Here is a 19,027-nt window from a genome sequence, read left to right as displayed (position 1 = left end):
CATGCCACTGATCCAGCTAGCACCTAGAGTGAGCAGAGCACTTGACATTCTTTATTTTTTTTCTCCTGTTTATATTTTTTCTTTTTTTTTTCTTTTTTTTTATTTTAACCCCCACACTACCACCTAAGTGCGGTAGTGCTTATTTTCTCCTGTTTATATTTTTTTTTTTTTTTTAACCCCCACACTACCACCTAAGTGCGGTAGTGCTTATTTTCTCCTGTTTATATCTGCCAGCCAGGGCTTTCCTGATTGGACCAGATTAACAGCCCCAATCAGGGAACTCATTACAATTACCACACCTTCCACCTTTCCTGATCCTTCCGTTTTTAGTAGCTGATCCTGCTTTTTGTGATTTCTGCTAATTCACTCCAAGTCTCACTGTATTCCAGTGGAAGACCTGTTAGCCACTTGTTTGCGCAGATATCAGTCAGCAAATGGCTATTCAGTATCTGCACATAACCCTTTGCAGCATTTGACCAATTATGAAAGCATCAACATTTGAATAATTTTTGCACAACTAGACAAAATCAACCAGCAATTAACTTGCAAGTACTTGTTGATTCCATTAAATAGCACTGATAAAGTTCCCCTGGTGTTCTTCATGTGTTCAGCTGTCTAAGTTTAAAAGAGGGTGTGTAGGCTGTTGTATGAAACACCAGAATGACAGTCTTACTGTCCAAAAAAGGCACAATAAATATTTGAAAAGTGGGTACTGTCAGGGTAAATTTTGCATTCTAAGCAAACGTTTATCATAAAGTATGACCAATGTTAGGTTTGGGTCAATATACTTTAAACATTCTGTCTTCAGAGAACAGTGACATCCTACAAACAGGCACAATTAAAGTCTTTAATTTATTTTTTTCCTGCACGTTTCTAATAAATTGAATAGAAAATATTTGAACTCAGCATAATTACAGATATTTACATTTGTAGCTGTGGATCTTTCATCCGTGGAGATTCCTTTGTAAGTAATTTCTGTTGGCAGAATTTTCTCCTTGATGTGGCATGAGCAAGGCATAAAAGCAGAGAAACTATGATGACGATGAAAAATCAGAATCATGATATCGAGAAAAAGTTCATGATTTTCTCCTTAATGTTTAAATGGCAACTTCATAATTTTGCTATTGAGGCGACCATCTTATCACTATGTAACTTAATCTTATTAAGAGCCAAATCACTTTATTTATGTGGCAACTTTATTCTCCTTCCCCAAGAAACTAGATGCAACATACCACCAGCCTCACCACATCATGATGGCTATTCTCAGATCAACTCTCACACCACTTCAGTAGTCTAACACTTCACTTTGGAGCCCTGGAACACCTTTGTCTTGGTGCGCAGTGTCACACACACATCGCATGCGTCTGCACAAGATACATCTTTTCGCTCTTTGCTTGCTTTGTTAGTGCTCATGCATATTGCACTTACATGGATATTCAAGCCCATGTGGCTTTTAATAGCTCTCAATGCTAAGGTTCTTTAGCATCAAGTTACAGGCTGTTAGCTCCTACGAGTGCCAAGTGAGAGGCAGACAGCTTGCCATCGTAGTGAAAACTGAACAGCTAAGGAGATGGGCATGTCACAGTATAACATGGCACTGTTTCAATGACAGGCCTATAGCAGAGGTTTACATGGCAAACACTTTCAGACATTGTTGTTTGCTTAAAGCAAACAACAAAGTGGGTCAATCGTTATTGGGGTCAATGGGGACTGCAGTCACTCAGGGGTGCCATCATTCTCAGGTTTACCTGATTCCAGTCTAGGGGATTGACCACAGCCAGTCTTGCCAGTCAAGTGCACCCAACCTAGGGACTGCATGTAGGTCAGTTTAAGTTCTTTGGATGTGGGTGGTTGGGCTAGATGACAATACTTCCAGCAATAGGACAAAGGGCGGGATCGTGAATGAGATTGAATGGAAGTGTAATTAACGTGATACATGAGCAAGACAGGTGAGGAGGTAAGTGCGGAGGGCAGGAAGAGTCAGTGGTTTGGGACGAATATGTGGGTGACAGCCATTAAGTTGACATGAAGCCTGCAATAGAGAGAGCTGTAGTCCATGCGTCTTTGTGCGATGCATGTGTAATGGCAGAGGTATTGTGTGGTGGCTCTGAGAATGTGAAATTGCAGAAAGATGATGGTAGCTTTTCTTCCTGCATTGCTGTGCATTGTTTGACTCAGGCCACAGCACTGACCTGGGTCAGTGACCAGGCTGGCACAGTCTGGTGACATGGCCTATGCCAGTCTGCAGGAGAAATGGAATGCAGAGCCAGCCTTAGCAACTTCAGGTCCCTGTCTGATGAGTGGGGAGCTAAGACTTTTCTGAACCATGTTCTTTAGATAACAATGCAGGACTATAGGGTGTGGGTAAGTTCCTGGCTTGCTGCATCTGAAGTTGCATCGAGGCTGGGCTTTAAATATGGTGCCAGTGACATTGACACTGATGACCAGACAATACGGAGTACTTACACCAATCCAGGATGCAATTCCATGAGAAGGGAATCAAAGAGCCCAATTCCATAACTAATGAAGTGAAGAGCAGAACCTTGTGACTGAAAAGTCACTCTAAACCATGGTTAACTAGGTGTCTTAATTCTCACTAGAGAAACCATTTTAACTGAAACTGGGAAAATTCCATCCAATTACTGATTTTTATTAAATAAGCAATAGATCACTATTAAAATGGAAAATTTACAGTAATTATTTTCCTTCCTGCTACTGCTCCCTACCTACACATACACCATGAGACAAAATGTGATGCAGAATTCCCTACAACATGCTGGCTGCCTGTGACTCCATAAGGCAATAATTCTTTAATTCATATCTTCAGAATTTTACTTTTCTTCTGGGTTGAATGGATTCTTTCCAAAACTGTCACCTTCAGGTAGTTCAGCAACAGCTCCTATTATTGATCGCTATCAAATATTAGCATCTGGGTAGCTTGTTGTTAAGGTCTGTCACTGTTACCAGTCCTCTCTTCTACTATTTTAAAACTAAATCAACAAAATTAATACACGCTGCCCCTAAGAAGGACTGTAACTAAAAGCAAAACAGTACTTGGACAGCATGGTGGCTCAGAGGTTAGCACTACTGCCTCATAGCACCAGGGACCTTGGCTCAATTCCACCCTTGGGTGAAGGTGTGGAGTTTGCACCTTCTTCCCATGTCTGTGTGGGTTTCCTCTGGGTGCTCTGGTTTTCTCCCACAGTCCAAAGATGTGCAGGTTAGGTGGATTAGCTATGTTAAATTGTCCATAGTGTCCAGGCTCAGTGGATTAGCCATGGGAAATGTAGGGTTACAGGAACAGGGTAGGGAGGTGGGTTTCTGTGGGAAGCTCTTTGAAGAATTGGTGTAGACGTGATGGGCTGAATGGACTGCTTCTACACTAAGGTTTTTATGATACCGTGGGCCTGGCATCATAATGTGGGCCAATTCAAGGATTATGGCATATTCTTCCTTAGTGGGCATTATTGGATCAGAAAGGTTTTTACAACAATTGATGATAGTCTTGCCAATGGTGGCCATAAAGCTAGTAATACTTGCCAAAGATATTAGTTGAATGTAAATTCTATTATTTGCCATGGTGAGATTTGAACCAATATCTCCAGAGCATTATGCTAGGCCTCTGGATTGAGAGCCAAGTGGTATCACCATGATACCATGACCTCCCTTAGTTTACCTGAAGGGAGAGACACAAAATCATGGTGCAATAACAAGAAGATATACACAAAAATATTTAAAAGGACAATAATATTTATTTAAATTGCTCTAAGGAGAAATTCAATTAAAATTAGGCAATGAAAAGTCATTTGTTTGAGAATATCTGACAGTAGTAATGCTCAAGAATAGGTTTTTATAATTTACACACAAAAAACCTAACTTGAATAGGACATGCTATCATTACAAAAGTTTCAAATAATAAAATAATCCATTGACAGAAAGGAATTAAAATGGTCTTCCTGTTACCAACAGGTGTAGGAGTGAAATTGTTCCTTTTAAAAAACCTCGTATGGGTTTTAAAAAACCTCGTATGAGTTTAAAAAAAAAAGTTATTTCATCATGCAGCTGTATCACATTTCAATGAAATGTTACTACTAATAAGACTTAGGGAGTCAATCACAAGGTTTTAAACAGAGAAAATAAAATGCATTAAATACATACAAACATAAGTATAAAGCTTGGAAAAATAGTGAGAGTGTTTAATACAAAAAGGAGAATCAAAATATGCAGCTTACAAAGACCTGAAAGTGTTGGAGGTGTTAGGTTCAAACCATGTTTGTTTAATTGATGTATCCTCTACAATGACAGAGTTTGAAGATATGTTTTGATTTTTCTGAATAGAAACAAACTTACCAGTGCTGTTGTCACAAAACAGTTTATTTTGCCTTTGTTCAGAAGCAGTTGCTTGAAATAGTTTGTGTGTATTTGTGTCTGGCTAGATTGTTCTTTATGGGTAATATCAGATAGTCTGCAGGTGACTTTCAAACCAAAAAGTGAAACTTTTAGAAAGATGTAAAAGATCTGAATCATTGGTTTCAGGTGAATACTGAGGTCATATTAATGTTTATCCTTTTCTAAAAGCATTTTAATCCATGAAAGGTTCCATGTATTTAAAAAAAATCAGATGAATTCAAAAACTTGTATCATAACATTATAATGGGCATCAACTGAAAGTTTAAATTCAGGAAGCATTTTTTTCCTGAAGACTATACCAATTTTACTTTTGCTCCCTCCCAGTCTCAAAGCTTCCAATTCCTGCTGCAGTAGGTTCCAAGGACACAGACTATCCTTGTTTATTGTTTAAGAGTTTGTCTAAATAGAGGCAAAAGTAGAATATTTACTCAAGGGGTCACCAAATATTTGTCTCAATCTATCCTCCATTTGATGCCCTTAAAATTTCCAACAGGGAGTAGGGTATCATTGACAGTAATCAGAAACACAAATGCTACGATTTTTCCGCCTTCAATCTAATGGTCAATTGCAGTGTCCCGATTATCACCCAGACTAAGATAACGTAACTAATTACAGATCAGAAATTGGTACTGAAGCGGAATGCTTTACATAGTGGTGGTACATCTCTCTCCCCCCCCGCCACCACGGAGATTGGACTATTTTTTTTGGAGGGGAGTGGTGGCATGGGTGGGTATTATATGGAGTGTTCCATTTATTGTGGATGAAAAGCTTTATTGTAGCACTTAATTGAAAATGACATGTGGCTCCACTAATTTTAGGGATGGTTGAGCAAAACCAAATCATAGATTACAAAGCACAACATGCACAAGATTCAAGGCTGCAGCTCTGAAATGCAGATGTTATAATCATTGGAGATTTACCATTTCCTTCTGCAACTCGAAGCATAGGAGTTGAAAAGAGCTATTTCAAAATTCTCATTAAAAAATTATTCCTTCTTTGATTTACAATGTAGAAAATTGTCACAAACTCTTCAGAAACTCAAGTTAGTTTCAGATAGTTCAAGTGTTGGAATGTTATAGAAACTGTACACATTATACCAAAGTAGAATCTGCTGAGTATTGTAATGGAACTGAGAAAATGCTTCACTCAGTCTGTGGTCACATTCTGGCTTCTAGCTAAGAGATAGCATCTAGTAGACCGATATCCACAGGTCTCCTCAGTCTTAGTAACAGTATCTAACAAACTAATGCAACTTCTCTACATCTTGCAAAAGATAGAACCATTTTGTTAAGACACACTAGCAGTTGTTCCTCCAGGAGTTTAGATCAAATATGCCCTGAGACCTAATGTAGAAGAGAGGAATGGTGGCAGCATCCTTCAATTCATGCAGTCTGTTGATCCTATGGATTGAAGCAGCCAATAATCTGTAAATGTAGATAAGTGACTTTGATCAAGGTATACCACACATATTTTGTCTGAAATGAGGACATTTCTCATTCAATATTTGACATCTTTAAAAGGAGGGGAACTAATTAGTTTCAGCCTTAGAGACATTTAAATAAAATTAGATATCTAAAATGAATTGAATAGACTCAAAGTGAAGACTCAACACATTCTTACAGATGTTTTCTTTTAAAGCATATTAAAACTATCTGCAAATAAGTGTATAATGCCAAGAACGGGGCAGGGAAATTGAGACTTCCTTGATGCACTGGAAAGGTGATTCTATGATCTGCTACTCCTAGACTGGGAGCATGTTTTAGGAAACTATGCATGTCCAGCTCTGAATTCCCAAGTTGTTCAGCATTTGATCTGATGGGAGTGCTTGGTTGCGAAAGCATTGCTTATGTGCAAAGACAGGAGGATAACTGAAAGATACACATTTGTTAATGGAAGTCAGAATAACCATTGTTAGAAAACTTGCAGATTAAAATTTATAAAGACAAATGTTAAATCAGTATGATTGATAAGTCAACTTGTTGAATCACCGTCAATTTCACAGATGTAGTCTGACAAATTTCAGAACTAGTAAGATTAAGGCACTTTATTTCACACCTCAAGCATTAATACAAATATACACTATGAATGACAACATTTCTGAAGTCACAGTACTTTAATTCTGAAACCATTTCAATCCAGAGAGAAATGATGCATCCTTTATAAATCTTCAAACTCCAGTTCATTATTAAACAAAGTTCTTATAGACTTTGGCCAATGAAACTTACTAATGCAGCACACACATTATAAATTATTTTCCACACTTGATTAAAAAACTTTAAACAAAATATTCCAAGAATAAAAGAGATCAATGAAAATAATGGGTTTAGTTTTGATTTCAGAGATTTGAATTAGTTTTAAGATTTTGCCTCAATAGTTTATCATTCCTCATGAATCTGCTCATTTCCAAATTACCCTGGAAAGTCAATAGTGGAGAATTCACAAAGAAGCGGTCATGTGAGTTTGTTTACATTTTTGCTAAGTCTGACTAAGTCAACTTTGACTTTCGACAACAAATGAGCCCTTTAAAAAAGGAATGAAAGAGATCAGAGGGTACAACTCCACACATTGCTCACTCACAGTTCAAAGCAAGACTAGCCAAGGATTCTATTAGTTAATATGAAATAGGATACTCAGTTTAATTGATAATGGTCATCTTAATAGCATCTAGTCTTTGAAAATATTATTGAAGAACTTTGTTGCCTTCCCCTCTTTGCAAGTGCTGGGATCAATGTATCAAGTTATTGAGACACTGTACAACTATATTAACATATTTCCTAAAACTGCTCCCTTTATATGAACTATTTGTGCTTTGGGAAACCTGTCATGAGAGCCCATCCAGAATTGAAACAATTCAAATCAACTTCGATTTGTGTAGCATGTAAACATAACATTGCTGTAAAAAGGGGAAAAAAAGGTTGTAATGACAAGGCTGTTCTGAGTGCTACTTTCAGTATAAAAATAGTGCACAATTAGAAAAAAGATAAACTGTGATGTCAATGAAAATACATTACCAATATTACTTTAAACATTGTTCCGAAAAAAAAAACATTATTCAGTCATTTATGGACTGATGAACATTTTATATCTTGTGCAGAAGGATTGCTCACATTTTCAAAGACTTACTGAAAATACATAGCATGAAAAACAGTTATTTACGATCAAGAATGTTGAAAATTATTTTTATTGGACAAGGTGCAAAAAACTGCAAGTGCAGGTCTTAAACAGTTAAATTTAAAATTGTTGCCTGAATTGCTCTTCTCCTGTGATCGTCCCTATATATTTGGCACTTTGTTATGGCTGCTGCTGGTACTGGCTCTCCGTTGCTGTAAAAAAGTCTTCTAGCACACTTTGTAAGTATTCAAAAGTTGGACGCTCTTCTGCTTTGTTCTTCCAGCATTTCATCATGATGTCATAGAGCTCTGTTGGACACACGTCTGGACGGGGCATCCGATATCCATGTTCTAATGAACGTATCACATCTGGGTTTGACATTCCTTAAAAATCAGAAATGCAATTGTAAGCTTCCTTTTTTTGGAAACAGATGTACTGGTATGCTCATTATTGCCATATCCACCCACCACTATCAATTTAACATTCTTAAATTCAAATTTGCAAAAGTATTTGAAAGGACTGAAAAAAATGTACTAAATAAACATTAATAATTGAGTGATTAAAATATATGACTGGATGTCTGACTAACAGGTAGAGTGTAAGTTAACTATTAGATGTACAACAATACATTTACCCTCCATGTTTCATCAACATTTTGATATTTTTGGAAGAACAAATGCTGAACATAATGCAAATTACAGCTCAGCGCACAAATTCACTGAAATGAAGTGAATCATGATGTCCTCCTGCAGTATATTCCTCGTGCCACTGCTTCAGTTGACGTTCTGAATTCAGCTTCAGACTGCATTTGTACAATAACTGCAGCATCAGCATGAAGTGAGCCAACTCTATTGTTGCATTAAGTGCCATCTTCAATAAGTAATGCAAGTGCAAAGGGAAGAAATGTTTATATAACTGAACTGCAGTTCTGCTGGAAAAACTTGACTGTTCTTTACAGACCTGGGTAAGGGGTCCGGCCATATGTGATGGTTTCCATGAGAAGAATTCCAAAGGACCACACATCAGATTTGATTGTAAATGACCCAAAATTGATAGCTTCTGGCGCCGTCCATTTAATCGGAAATTTGGCACCTGAAAATGGAGATTATAAAAGCCAAATTAAACTCCAGAACCATGAAATCCATTGAGGGTATAGATTCACCAATCTGTATTAGCTTGGGCAAGACCCATCAGACCGGAAGTCTTATTAATTAAAATATTATATAAAGTAGTAAATACAAAAACAAAAATACACACTTTTTACGAGATAGCTAAAACATAACTTCACAATGGAAATGAAGCCTATAAATTAGTGGGAAGTATTATTGTATTTTCAAAACAAAATTATTTCGATACATTATTCTGCTTTATAATTTCAGTACTAAATGCCTGATGAAATTTTAGTTTCGAAACAAAAAGGTGGGAAAGATGTCTGCATTCCTGTTGCTTACTATTTTTGTCCTTGCTGGATTTCTAAAATGAATGGATGATGCCAAGGTTAAAGAAACAATGAACTCTGCAAATGTGTCTTGGGATTATAGTTGCAAATGTTTAATGGTAAAACAGAAATATGTATAGAAATGTTGTGTTTTTATACAAAAGCTATTACAGATTTATGCTTTAATATTAAATCACTTCATTCATAGCTCATTAGCAGCATAAATATAGAAGGATATAACCCAGAGGATGTCGCAGGCATTGAACAAGGCATTCTATACACTTCAAAACGGACAGCAACAGCCTCATCTCGATCTAAAGCAATGGGCATTTACGAAGTTATGAGTCAGAGTTAGATTTCAGTTCTGAAATCAGCCCAATGTAAACCAGTGTACAAAATTAAATGAACACAAGAGGAATGTTGAACAAAGACACATTAGGAAAAAGTAAACATAAGTAGATTAAAGATAACTATACATTAAACAGAAAACAGTTCAAAACGAGAAGCTTGAAGCTAATCTCAGTCGTATGACAAAAAAAGGTTTAAAAAAGCCAACTGTGGAAGTTATTATAATAGCATTAAATACCACTGTATATGCCATGTGCTACTATAAATAGTTTGTCATCTACTTTCAAAACATGTGGCAAGACAGAAACAGAACTTAGGGAAATTTTTTAAAATAATGTAGGTATCTAGTACATTTCCAAACTAGCAGCTGGGAATTACTGTTGACTATATTAAAATGGACAAATACTTGGGTGAAGAGAGGAAATTTTAAATAAGAATTGAAACATGAAGGAAATACTTTGAATATGACTAAGGATCAGTAAGAAACAACAAAACTCTCAAGGGAATTGTCTGCAGATTTCTAATAAAGTCAGGGTCATACAGCATGGAAACAGACCCTTCGGTCCAACTAATCTATGCTGACCACGTTTCCAAACTGAACTAGTCTCACTTGCCGGTGTTTGGCCCAGATCTCTCCAAACCTTTCCTATTCACGTACTTGTCAGAATATCTTTTAAATATTGTAATTGTACCTGCATCCACTACTTCCTCTGGCAGTATGCTAACAATGATTAAGTTGCAATGCAACCCGAAATGGCCAAAAAGCTCCACTTGTATGATCGTGGTACATGAGAGGTAAGAGACATGCTGAAACAAAAGTTCTTATACACATGCAAGGAAAAATGGAAATTCAGTAGGCTAAGAGAGCAAAAATAACCAAAGAGATGCAGAGAATGTAACAAGCAATGCAAAAAATATAGAAAAACAATTCAAGTTAATACAAAGCTAACAGTAAAAAGATTTATAAATATATTGTGTATTTAAACTTCAACACCTTCCAAACACAAACTCTACTTAGAAGAGTGACACAACAGATGCATAGGAACACCAGCATCAGCAAGTTCCCTACCAAGCCAGACATTTTCCTGATTTGGGAATATTTCATCGTTATTATGGCCACTGGGTCAAAATCCTGGAAGTCCCTTACTAATAGTACTGGGTGTTTACCCAAACTGTGGGAAAGGATATAAAACAAATAATGGGATCATGTAAAAAGAATAGAGCCAACTGTATTTGCATCAGTGGGAGTGGTGAGAGCATGGTCCAGGGGGCAGCGGGGAAGGAAAGTTTCCCTTTTAAAGACTTACCTCATGAACAGACGGAGCAAAAGGTCAACACGAGTGGACACAGACATGGGGATTGCTGCATGTGAACTGCTATATTCAGGTTGTGGCTAAACCCGAAAGACTACACGTGTAGTAACTCCCAGTAATCCTCCTCTAACCAAAACAAAAAGATTGTGCATGGAGGATAGGCAAGTAAGGTTTTTCTTTTCATTTATTCAATCTCTCTTAGTAATTTCGAACAGAGGGGATGGAGGCTAGAGCAGTTGCATGCGCCTCTTGCAGGATGTGAGGGGTAAGGGTCATCACGGGTGTCCTGCAGACTTCACCTGCAAGATGTGCACCCAACATCAGCTCCTCACAAACCACGTTAGGGAGCTGGAGGAGAGAGAAAATACGACAGCAATAATGATGAGAGATTCAGTCAAGAGAGGAACCGACAGGTGATTCTGTGATCACCAATGAGATTCCCGGGTGGTATGTTGCCTCCCAGGTGCCAGGGTCAGGAATGTCTTGGATCGGGTCTATAGGATTCTTAAGGGGGAGGGAGAGCAACCAGAAGTTGTGGTACAAATCGGTACCAATGACACAGGTAGGAAAAGGATGAGGACCTGAAGAGAATATAGAGAGTTAAGTTGAAGCCAGAACAAGCCGAGTAGTAATCGTGGGATTGCTACCAGTGCTAAGTGTTAGTGAGGCTCGGAATAGAGAGTGGGTGTAGATGAATATGTGGCTGCAGGGATGGTGTAGGAGGGAGAGGTTCAGATATATGGATCTTTGGGATACCTTCTGGGGAAAGTGGGACCTGTCTGAGAAGGACAGGTTGCACCTGAACTGGAGGGGCAGCAGGTTTGCTAGAGCTCTTCAGGAGGGTTTAAACTAGATTGGCAGGAGGTGTGGGAACTACAAATATAGATCAGATGATAGAGTAGGTGGTGAACAGCCAAATACAGTGCGCAGAGAGTGAGGAGGGATAGGCACTTGATAGGGCAAAGGTGCAATTAGTGTGATGGATTGAAGTGTCTATTATAATGCAAGTAGTATCAGGAATAAGGGTGATGAACCCAAGAGCATGAATCAGTACTTGGGACGATGTTGTTGTAGCCATTACAGAGACTTGGATATCACAGGGAAATGAATGGTTGTTGGATGTTCCAGGGTTTTGATGTTTCAAAAGGAATGGGAGGAGGGTGGTAGGTAAAAGAGATGATGGTGGGGGGGGTGAGGGAAAAGGGGAGAAGAGGAGTGGCAGTGCTAATTAGGGAGAGTATAACTGCAGAAAGGGAGATCATCAAGGAGGGTTTGTCTACAGAGTCAATATGGGGCAAAGTCAGAAACAGGAAAGGAGCAGTCACTTTATTGGGAGTTTTCTACAGATTCCCCAATAGCAACAGAGACACAGAGGAGCAGATTGGGAGCCAAATTTTGGAAAGGTGCAGAAGTAACAGGGTTGTTGTCGTGGTTGACTTCAACTTCCTTAATATCGATTGGAACTTCCTTAGTTCAAATTAGTTTGGATGGAGCAGTTTTTGTCAGGTGTGTCCAGGAAGGAAGGGTTCCTGATGAAATATGTAGATTGGATTTGGTGCTTGGCAACAAACAATGCCAGGTGTCAGATCTCTCGGTGGGAGAGCATTTCGGTGATAGTGATAATAACTACTTGACCATTACTATGCTCATGGAGAGGAATAGGAGTGGACAGTATGGGAATGTATTTACTTGGGAGGGGGGGGAAAGGAGAGAAAAAAGAGGGGGAAAATATAGAGGAACTGGGACACCTATAATTGGGAACAGGATGTTCTTGGGGAAATGCAGAGAAATGTGGAGGTTGTTTAGGGAGCACTTGCTGATGGTACTGGACAGGTTAGTGCCATTTAGGCAAGGAAGGGATGGTAGGGTGAAGTAAGCTTGAGTGACAACAGATGTGAAACATTTAGTTCAAGAGGAAGAAGGAAGCTTACTTTAGGTTGAGGCAGCAAGGATCAGACAGGGTTCTAGAGGGTTACAAGGTAGCCAGGAAGGAACTTAAGAATGGACTTAGGAGAACTAGGAGGAGACATGAAAAGCTTTAGTGGGTAGGATTAAGGAAAACCCTAAAGCATTCTACGCTTGCGAGGAACAAGAGGATGGTCAGTCTGAGGGTAGGGCTGATCAGGGATAGTGGAGGGAACTGGAGGCTGGGGTGGTAGGGGAGGTCCTTAATAAATACTTTGTTTCAGTATTCACTGCTGAGAGGGAGCTTGATGTTTCTGAGGATAGCGTGAAACAGACTGATATGCTTGAACAGGTTGATGTTAAGAAGGAAAATGTGCTGAAAATTTTGAAAAATCAAAGATAGGGAGATCCCCTGGGCCAGACGGGATATACTCAAAGTTACTACAGGAAGCAAGGGAAGAGATTGCTGCGCCTTTGGCGATAACCTTTGCGTCCTCACTGCCCACTGGAGTAGTGTCAGATGTTTGGAGGGTGGAAAATGTTATTACCTTGTTCAAGAAAGGGATAGTCACAGCATGGTTTTGTGAGGGGCATGTCATGCCTCACAAATCTTACTGAATTCTTTGAGGATGTTTCAAAACACATTGATGAAGGTAGAGCAGTGGATATGGTGTACTTGATTTTAGCAAGGTGTTTGATAAGGTTCCCCATGATAGGCTCATTCAGAAGATAAGGAGACATGGGATACAGGCCTATCCAGCTGTCAGGGGTGATCAGGTGGAGAGTGGGACTGTAGATTTTCTAGGTAGAAAATGAAGGGTTTTTCCGCCAGTGTCTGTTGAGCTTTGTGGAACACTGCAGCAGGCTCAGGGCAGAAATATTACTATCGGAAAAAGACCGTTTCTCGAAATGTCAAGCAATTGGATAGTTGGAGTAATTGTTACAGATAGAGCAGTGGTGATCTGCAAATACTCACCAAATCTGCATTTGGTCTTGTCAACATGAAGGAGTCAACACTGAACAGTGAATACAGTAGATGAGATCGAAAGTAGTACAAATAAAATGCTGCTTCCCCTGGAAACTGCATCTGGGATCTTGAACAGTGAGGAAGGGGAGGCAGGGGGTCCTCAGTTAAAGGTAAAAGTACAACATGTCAAAGTCCCCTTTGTGGAAGGTAGAATCCTTGGGACAACATGACTGATTCAGAGAAATTGGAACAATGGATTAGTCCTTGTAAGAAGCAGAGTGTGAAAAAGTATAGCTGAGGTAACTGTCCATCCCTGACTTCCCTTTCTTGACTTCACGGTTTCAGTTTCTCGGATTCGGCCATCCATCAATATCCGCTACAAACCCACCAACTCTCAAAAAGAAACCCACCTCCCATCAAGCACTCCCCCAGAAACTGTACTGGCAGGGACTCCCAACTTAAGGGAATAATGTCAGCTGTGCAAATGGAGACCCCTTGCTACTCCTTATTAGAACATGCTTAATTAGTCAAAATAAGCAAAACAAAATGCATTACAGTAGGCCTTATCTGTGATGGTTCTGTCCCTGAGAACCCCTGCGAACGATGAAATCTGCAAGTGCACTGCTCATTTAAAAAGGTGGTTAAAAATAGGTTACAAATTGCAGACAAGAGTGTTGCCCATGGTTGTTTAATCTCGTTGTTACTTATTTGTTTGGCATGGATAGGTGAATTTATGATTTTGCCGATACAGAGGATTTACTGTATCAATAAATAGAAATGTGGAATTTCAAATACACATTCACAACACAACATGCCGAGCGTGACCAGAATTAATAGCTTCCCAGTTCCTCTGGGATCTTGTTGCAGTTGCCAGCAGTTTCATTAAGTGGCAGGAGGACAAATTATTTCATATTTTAAATATTTTAACATACCTTCTCTGGCTGTATATTCATTATCTTCAATTATCCTGGCTAGGCCAAAGTCGGCTATCTTGCAAACCAATGCATGAGACACCAGGATGTTAGCAGCCCTCAAATCTCTGTGTATGTAGTTCTTGGATTCAATGTAAGCCATTCCTTCTGCAATCTTAAAATCATACAAAGTGCGAGATTATATATGATGCAATTTCACAATCTGAGTAGACAGATTTATTATTTTTCAGAATAAAAATTTAAATTACACACCAGAGTGCATTGCTAGATTTGTAGAAAATGCTCTAAACATTCAAAGTTCACTATTTAAAAGATAGGGAAGTAAAATGATACAAAGTTTTTCAACACCACCAATACATGGTTAGCTTTGACATCTTGCTGGGCAGAAGAGGCAGAGAGAGACCATTCACTATTTGCTACCAGTAAAAACAAAATCTTTGCCCTTAACTCATGTAGCTGGTTTCAAAAGTATACTTCAAGCCTTTCTTTTTGGCTCCACTTTTCCACTGATAGAACGCTCCCATTACAAATAAAAACAAACATCTCAACAAATTTACATTGATCAGCTAAGACATGCATACAAAGGTTTGGGTTTACTTCCAAATTTGTATTGAGAGATTTAAGAGTAACGGTAGGTGACTATTATTGGGCTCCCTTTAAGTGAGTGAGGAGTAAAGTTCTTCTAATCCCATGAATGAGCATAACTAGTAATGCTGTGACAACTTAAATAATGCTGATTAAGTCTTTTTTTGGGTATGATGACCTCCTTATATTAAGGAAGGCTATTCCCAACAATACAGATACAGAATGTATGACTGCATTCATCATCCACCTTGACATGTCTAGTCAACCCAACATGCTTCTCTGAACACCAAGGTTGTGAAAACATGCGGTCTTGAGCTTGCAGCTGCTGGCATTGAGATCACCTGAGCTCCTTGCTCAGAGGTAACCTCTCAGTTGGCCATTTGTCCAATGCAAGTGAGGGTGCTGCTGAGGCAGCCTACAACTTGACTGCCTAGTTTTAAATTAAAACTTCAAAAACTAAACAGACGGACCCCTCTGTATAACGAGTATGCCTTCTCTACCTTCAATTCCCATGGACCCTGCTCCTCACCTACCAGACTACCACAGGGAGGCTACTTGCAAGATGTTGATGCCCTCCATTTGTTGGAGGGTTATGCTGCTGGCAAAATGTTAGTGGCCCAGAAAAATTGCCCTTAGTTGGGTCTTTATTTAGAGCCTGCCTGCTTCTGTTCAGTGAGCAGCCAATCTATAGCTATCTTCACCTCAGCAAAAAGAGCTGTCCGCATATAAAACCTTTCGATTTTCCTGGCACAAGCCTTTGCCAGCTACATAGATTCCTTGAATTTTCCCTCAGCATGTCTGTGCTGATCTTTCTAGTCACGTTTATGCTAAACTTAGCTCTGTTTTATATTCCTTGAGATTTCTATGTATCATTCAAGTCTACACCTTGGTTACCTCCAGTCCTGACTGTTCCAATGCTCTCCCATCATCCATGTTTTGCATCCATGGAAATTTGACCTCAAAACCTCTTGTTGCATTCTAACTTGTTGCACCATTCATGCATCACTCATGCTTGCTCAGACACAATGCTCTGGAATTATCCCCAGAGACCACTCTGCCTTGGTACTTCTGTATTTAAAATACAGAAAAATGTCTGTCTATTCGGATCAGACATTTAGTCACCTCACGTGGTTCAGTGCGAAATCTTTTGGTGTTTTATTGTATAAAAAGGACAAACAGGGTGTTTTTCCACTTTTCCTCCATCAATTTTCTCATTATACCTAAATTCATTTCTTTCTCTCCTTTCTAGCTTTACATAAATCTCATTTTCCTTCTCTCTATTGCTATTTAGAGATAGGAGAACTTATACACATTAGGTCTCTTTAGCATTGAGTGTTATGGGTTTTTCTGATTTAAGTATTCAACATATTAACAGGAACAGACAGGGTAGATAAAGACAACTATTTTTCGCTGGTTGGGGATTCCAGACAAGGGGGCCAGATCATTCAGGAGTGATGCTAAGTAGTACATCTACACAAAGGGTGGTAGATGTTTGGAACTCCCTTCCATAAATGGCAGTGGATGCTGGATCAGTTGCTAATTTTAAATTGGAGATAGGTAATTTTTGTTAAGCAAAGCAATTAAGGGATAAGGGACAAAGATACATGAAGTTAGGCCATAGGTAATCCAGGACTCTAGGGTCTGAATGGCCTACTACTGTTCTCATGTCAATGCTGTTTTCCATCTTTTCAGTTTCCTGTCCTTCCTTCCACGGTCTTTGCTTTGTGCCCTCTCTTTCCTTCACTGTGCCTCTGCTTCTCCTCTTCTTAGAGTCTGAAAATATCTCATCTCCTTTATGCAGATGCATACATTAATATACAAGTCACAGTTACCACAAAAGGTTAATGAGACATGTTGCAATGAAGCACAGTCCCAGCTTTGGATGCAGTTTGCTTATAATTAAAGCAATTAAACAGCATTCCACAAACCACTACCATTTGCCCATCATGCAGTTTGTTCTGCTTGATCTCACAAGAAGAATCTTAGATTCCCTTTTGTCCTCTCAAATTAGGAAAGCCTCAATGGTTTAGGGTCCCTAAAATGTACAAAGTGTTCATTTAAACTAAAGGAATCCTTACCAATATTTCACTTTTAAATAAAGAATTTCATTATTTTCTTTGATCAATATTACTTAAAGTGGAACAACAGTGACAATGCAAGTTATATCACATGACCAGGAACCACTAAAACCAAAAGCTGAAAGAATGTTGCAGGCCTGGTTTGACATTAATTGGTTGACAGCGTCTTCTCTCGGCTGTTGTTCGTTGCTGATTATTCTCTCCCAGTTGGAAAATAAAAACTCTGCTGGAGCACTGAATCCTTCTCAGAGATTGCCAACATGTGCTCCCAGTGCAGGAGGCCTCATAGTAAGGAAGAACATTTCTAAAGTCCACCTAGTATTCCCCAAAGTGATTTCATGAACTAGCAGTACCTTGCAAACAGTCCAGATGGTCATCTCAGTGCATGATACAAGGGATTTGGTGGTCACAAATGTCTATTCAACATACGTCCAGTTGGTGGAGCTCCACTCTATCTCACTTTGTTTTAGCAATACATGTTACACATTTGAAACTTCTGCATATAACCTTACAATCTAAACAATGTGGAAACAGGCCTTTCGCCTATCGAGCTAAACACCAGTCCTCCAAAGAGCATCCCACTCAGACCCACCCTCCTATTTATCCCTGTAACCTTGCATTTCCCATGGCTAATCCATTTAGCCTACACATTCATGGATACTTTGGGCAATTTAGCACATGCAATCCACTTAACTGGCACATCTTTGGACTGTGGGAGGGAACCAGAGCACCCAGAGCAAATCCACACAGATGCAGAGAAGAATGCACAAACTTCATATAGTCGCCAGAGGGTGGAATCAAACCCAGGTCCCTGGTGCTGTGAGGCAGCAGTGCTAACCACAGACAAACATATTCAACAAATCCAAAAATGAACCTCTTTTTGCCTGTATCTTATTCACATTCTATTTGAAACAGGCTACCAGGAATTTACTTGTTCTACAAGGCACTAAAATTTAAAGCTTTTCATGTTCAGAACACTAAAATAACTCATGAAATATGTTGAGATATTTTTAAATATTTTAAAAATGGTCAGAGATGTGGTTGTGTGACAGAGTTATCACTAACACAATATTTTTGCACATGTTCCTCTTCTAATGCATGTTCCCCCTGATAGACTGGCAGCCATTTACTGTGGCTAACTCCAGTAAAAACTCAACAGGAGTACGTAAATGAAAAAAGCAGGCAAATGGCCTAGACAGCATCACCACCATCCTGGGATATGTCCTGCCCCTCTGGCAGAACAAACCCACGAGATATGTTAGTAGCATAATGCCTAGTTTGGAGGGATGTCACTGGCAGCTAGATTCCATGATGTCAGGTCAAACATGGGGCAATGAAATCTCGATTACCAAAAAAATTCTGGCTGTAACAGCTGCTCCTTTGTGGAGGCATTTTAGGTGCTGGAGGGGATTTCCAGGAGCAGCAATTACTGTTTCATATGCTGTTGCATTGTTTTGGAACTTTGGAAATAAAAAGTCAGAACAACAACAACAGTTTAAAAGGAAGAACAACAGACAAAGGAAGCACATGGTGAGGTCAGTGCAGGGGAGAGAGAAAGAAAAACTTACACTGCCTTTGCTGTTTGAATTCATGGATCACTGGACATCAGAATGCATCTGGGGAAATTAACAGTGAAATTCACAACTGATCTTGGAGGAACTGTTGAGTGACGTTCACAGCACAGAAGCAGATAACTGTATTGTTGTTTTAAGTGTGACCTACAGAAAGTCTGTAGTAGGGAGTAGAGTGGGTCCTTTCTTGATGATGTGTTTTTGGAGATATATGTCTCTTGATTAAACTTAAAATAGAAGCCATAACTATTAATTTAACCTGGGGCAGTGTTTGTAGAGGAATGAGTGTGTTATTTTCTGGGTCTGTAGATTGTGAAGCAACAAAATGGCCTTTAGTAGTAGAGTGAAATGTGCTTCTTGTCAGATGTG

At 39.2% G+C, this 19,027-nt stretch overlaps 1 protein-coding gene across 4 annotated transcripts in view; it reads right to left on the bottom strand.

Annotated features, from left to right (window-relative positions):
* Positions 1-6,433: 6,433 nt before the first annotated feature.
* LOC122560162 (tyrosine-protein kinase HCK-like) overlaps positions 6,434-19,027 on the bottom strand; it is a 92,945-nt gene continuing 80,351 nt past the window's right edge. For all 4 annotated transcript variants that reach the window (XM_043710496.1, XM_043710498.1, XM_043710499.1 and 1 more), the window contains 3 exons: positions 14,425-14,578; positions 8,482-8,613; positions 6,434-7,904 (listed from right to left, as the gene is read on the bottom strand). In XM_043710496.1, the coding sequence (XP_043566431.1) occupies positions 7,702-7,904; positions 8,482-8,613; positions 14,425-14,578 (489 nt within the window). In that variant the 3' untranslated portion in view covers positions 6,434-7,701. The remainder of the gene's footprint in view (positions 7,905-8,481; positions 8,614-14,424; positions 14,579-19,027) is intronic.

Source organism: Chiloscyllium plagiosum, chromosome 20, assembly GCF_004010195.1.
Source record: "Chiloscyllium plagiosum isolate BGI_BamShark_2017 chromosome 20, ASM401019v2, whole genome shotgun sequence".
NCBI lineage: Eukaryota > Metazoa > Chordata > Chondrichthyes > Orectolobiformes > Hemiscylliidae > Chiloscyllium > Chiloscyllium plagiosum.
Note: the sequence above shows the minus strand (reverse complement) of the source record. Positions and strands in the feature narration are given on the sequence as shown.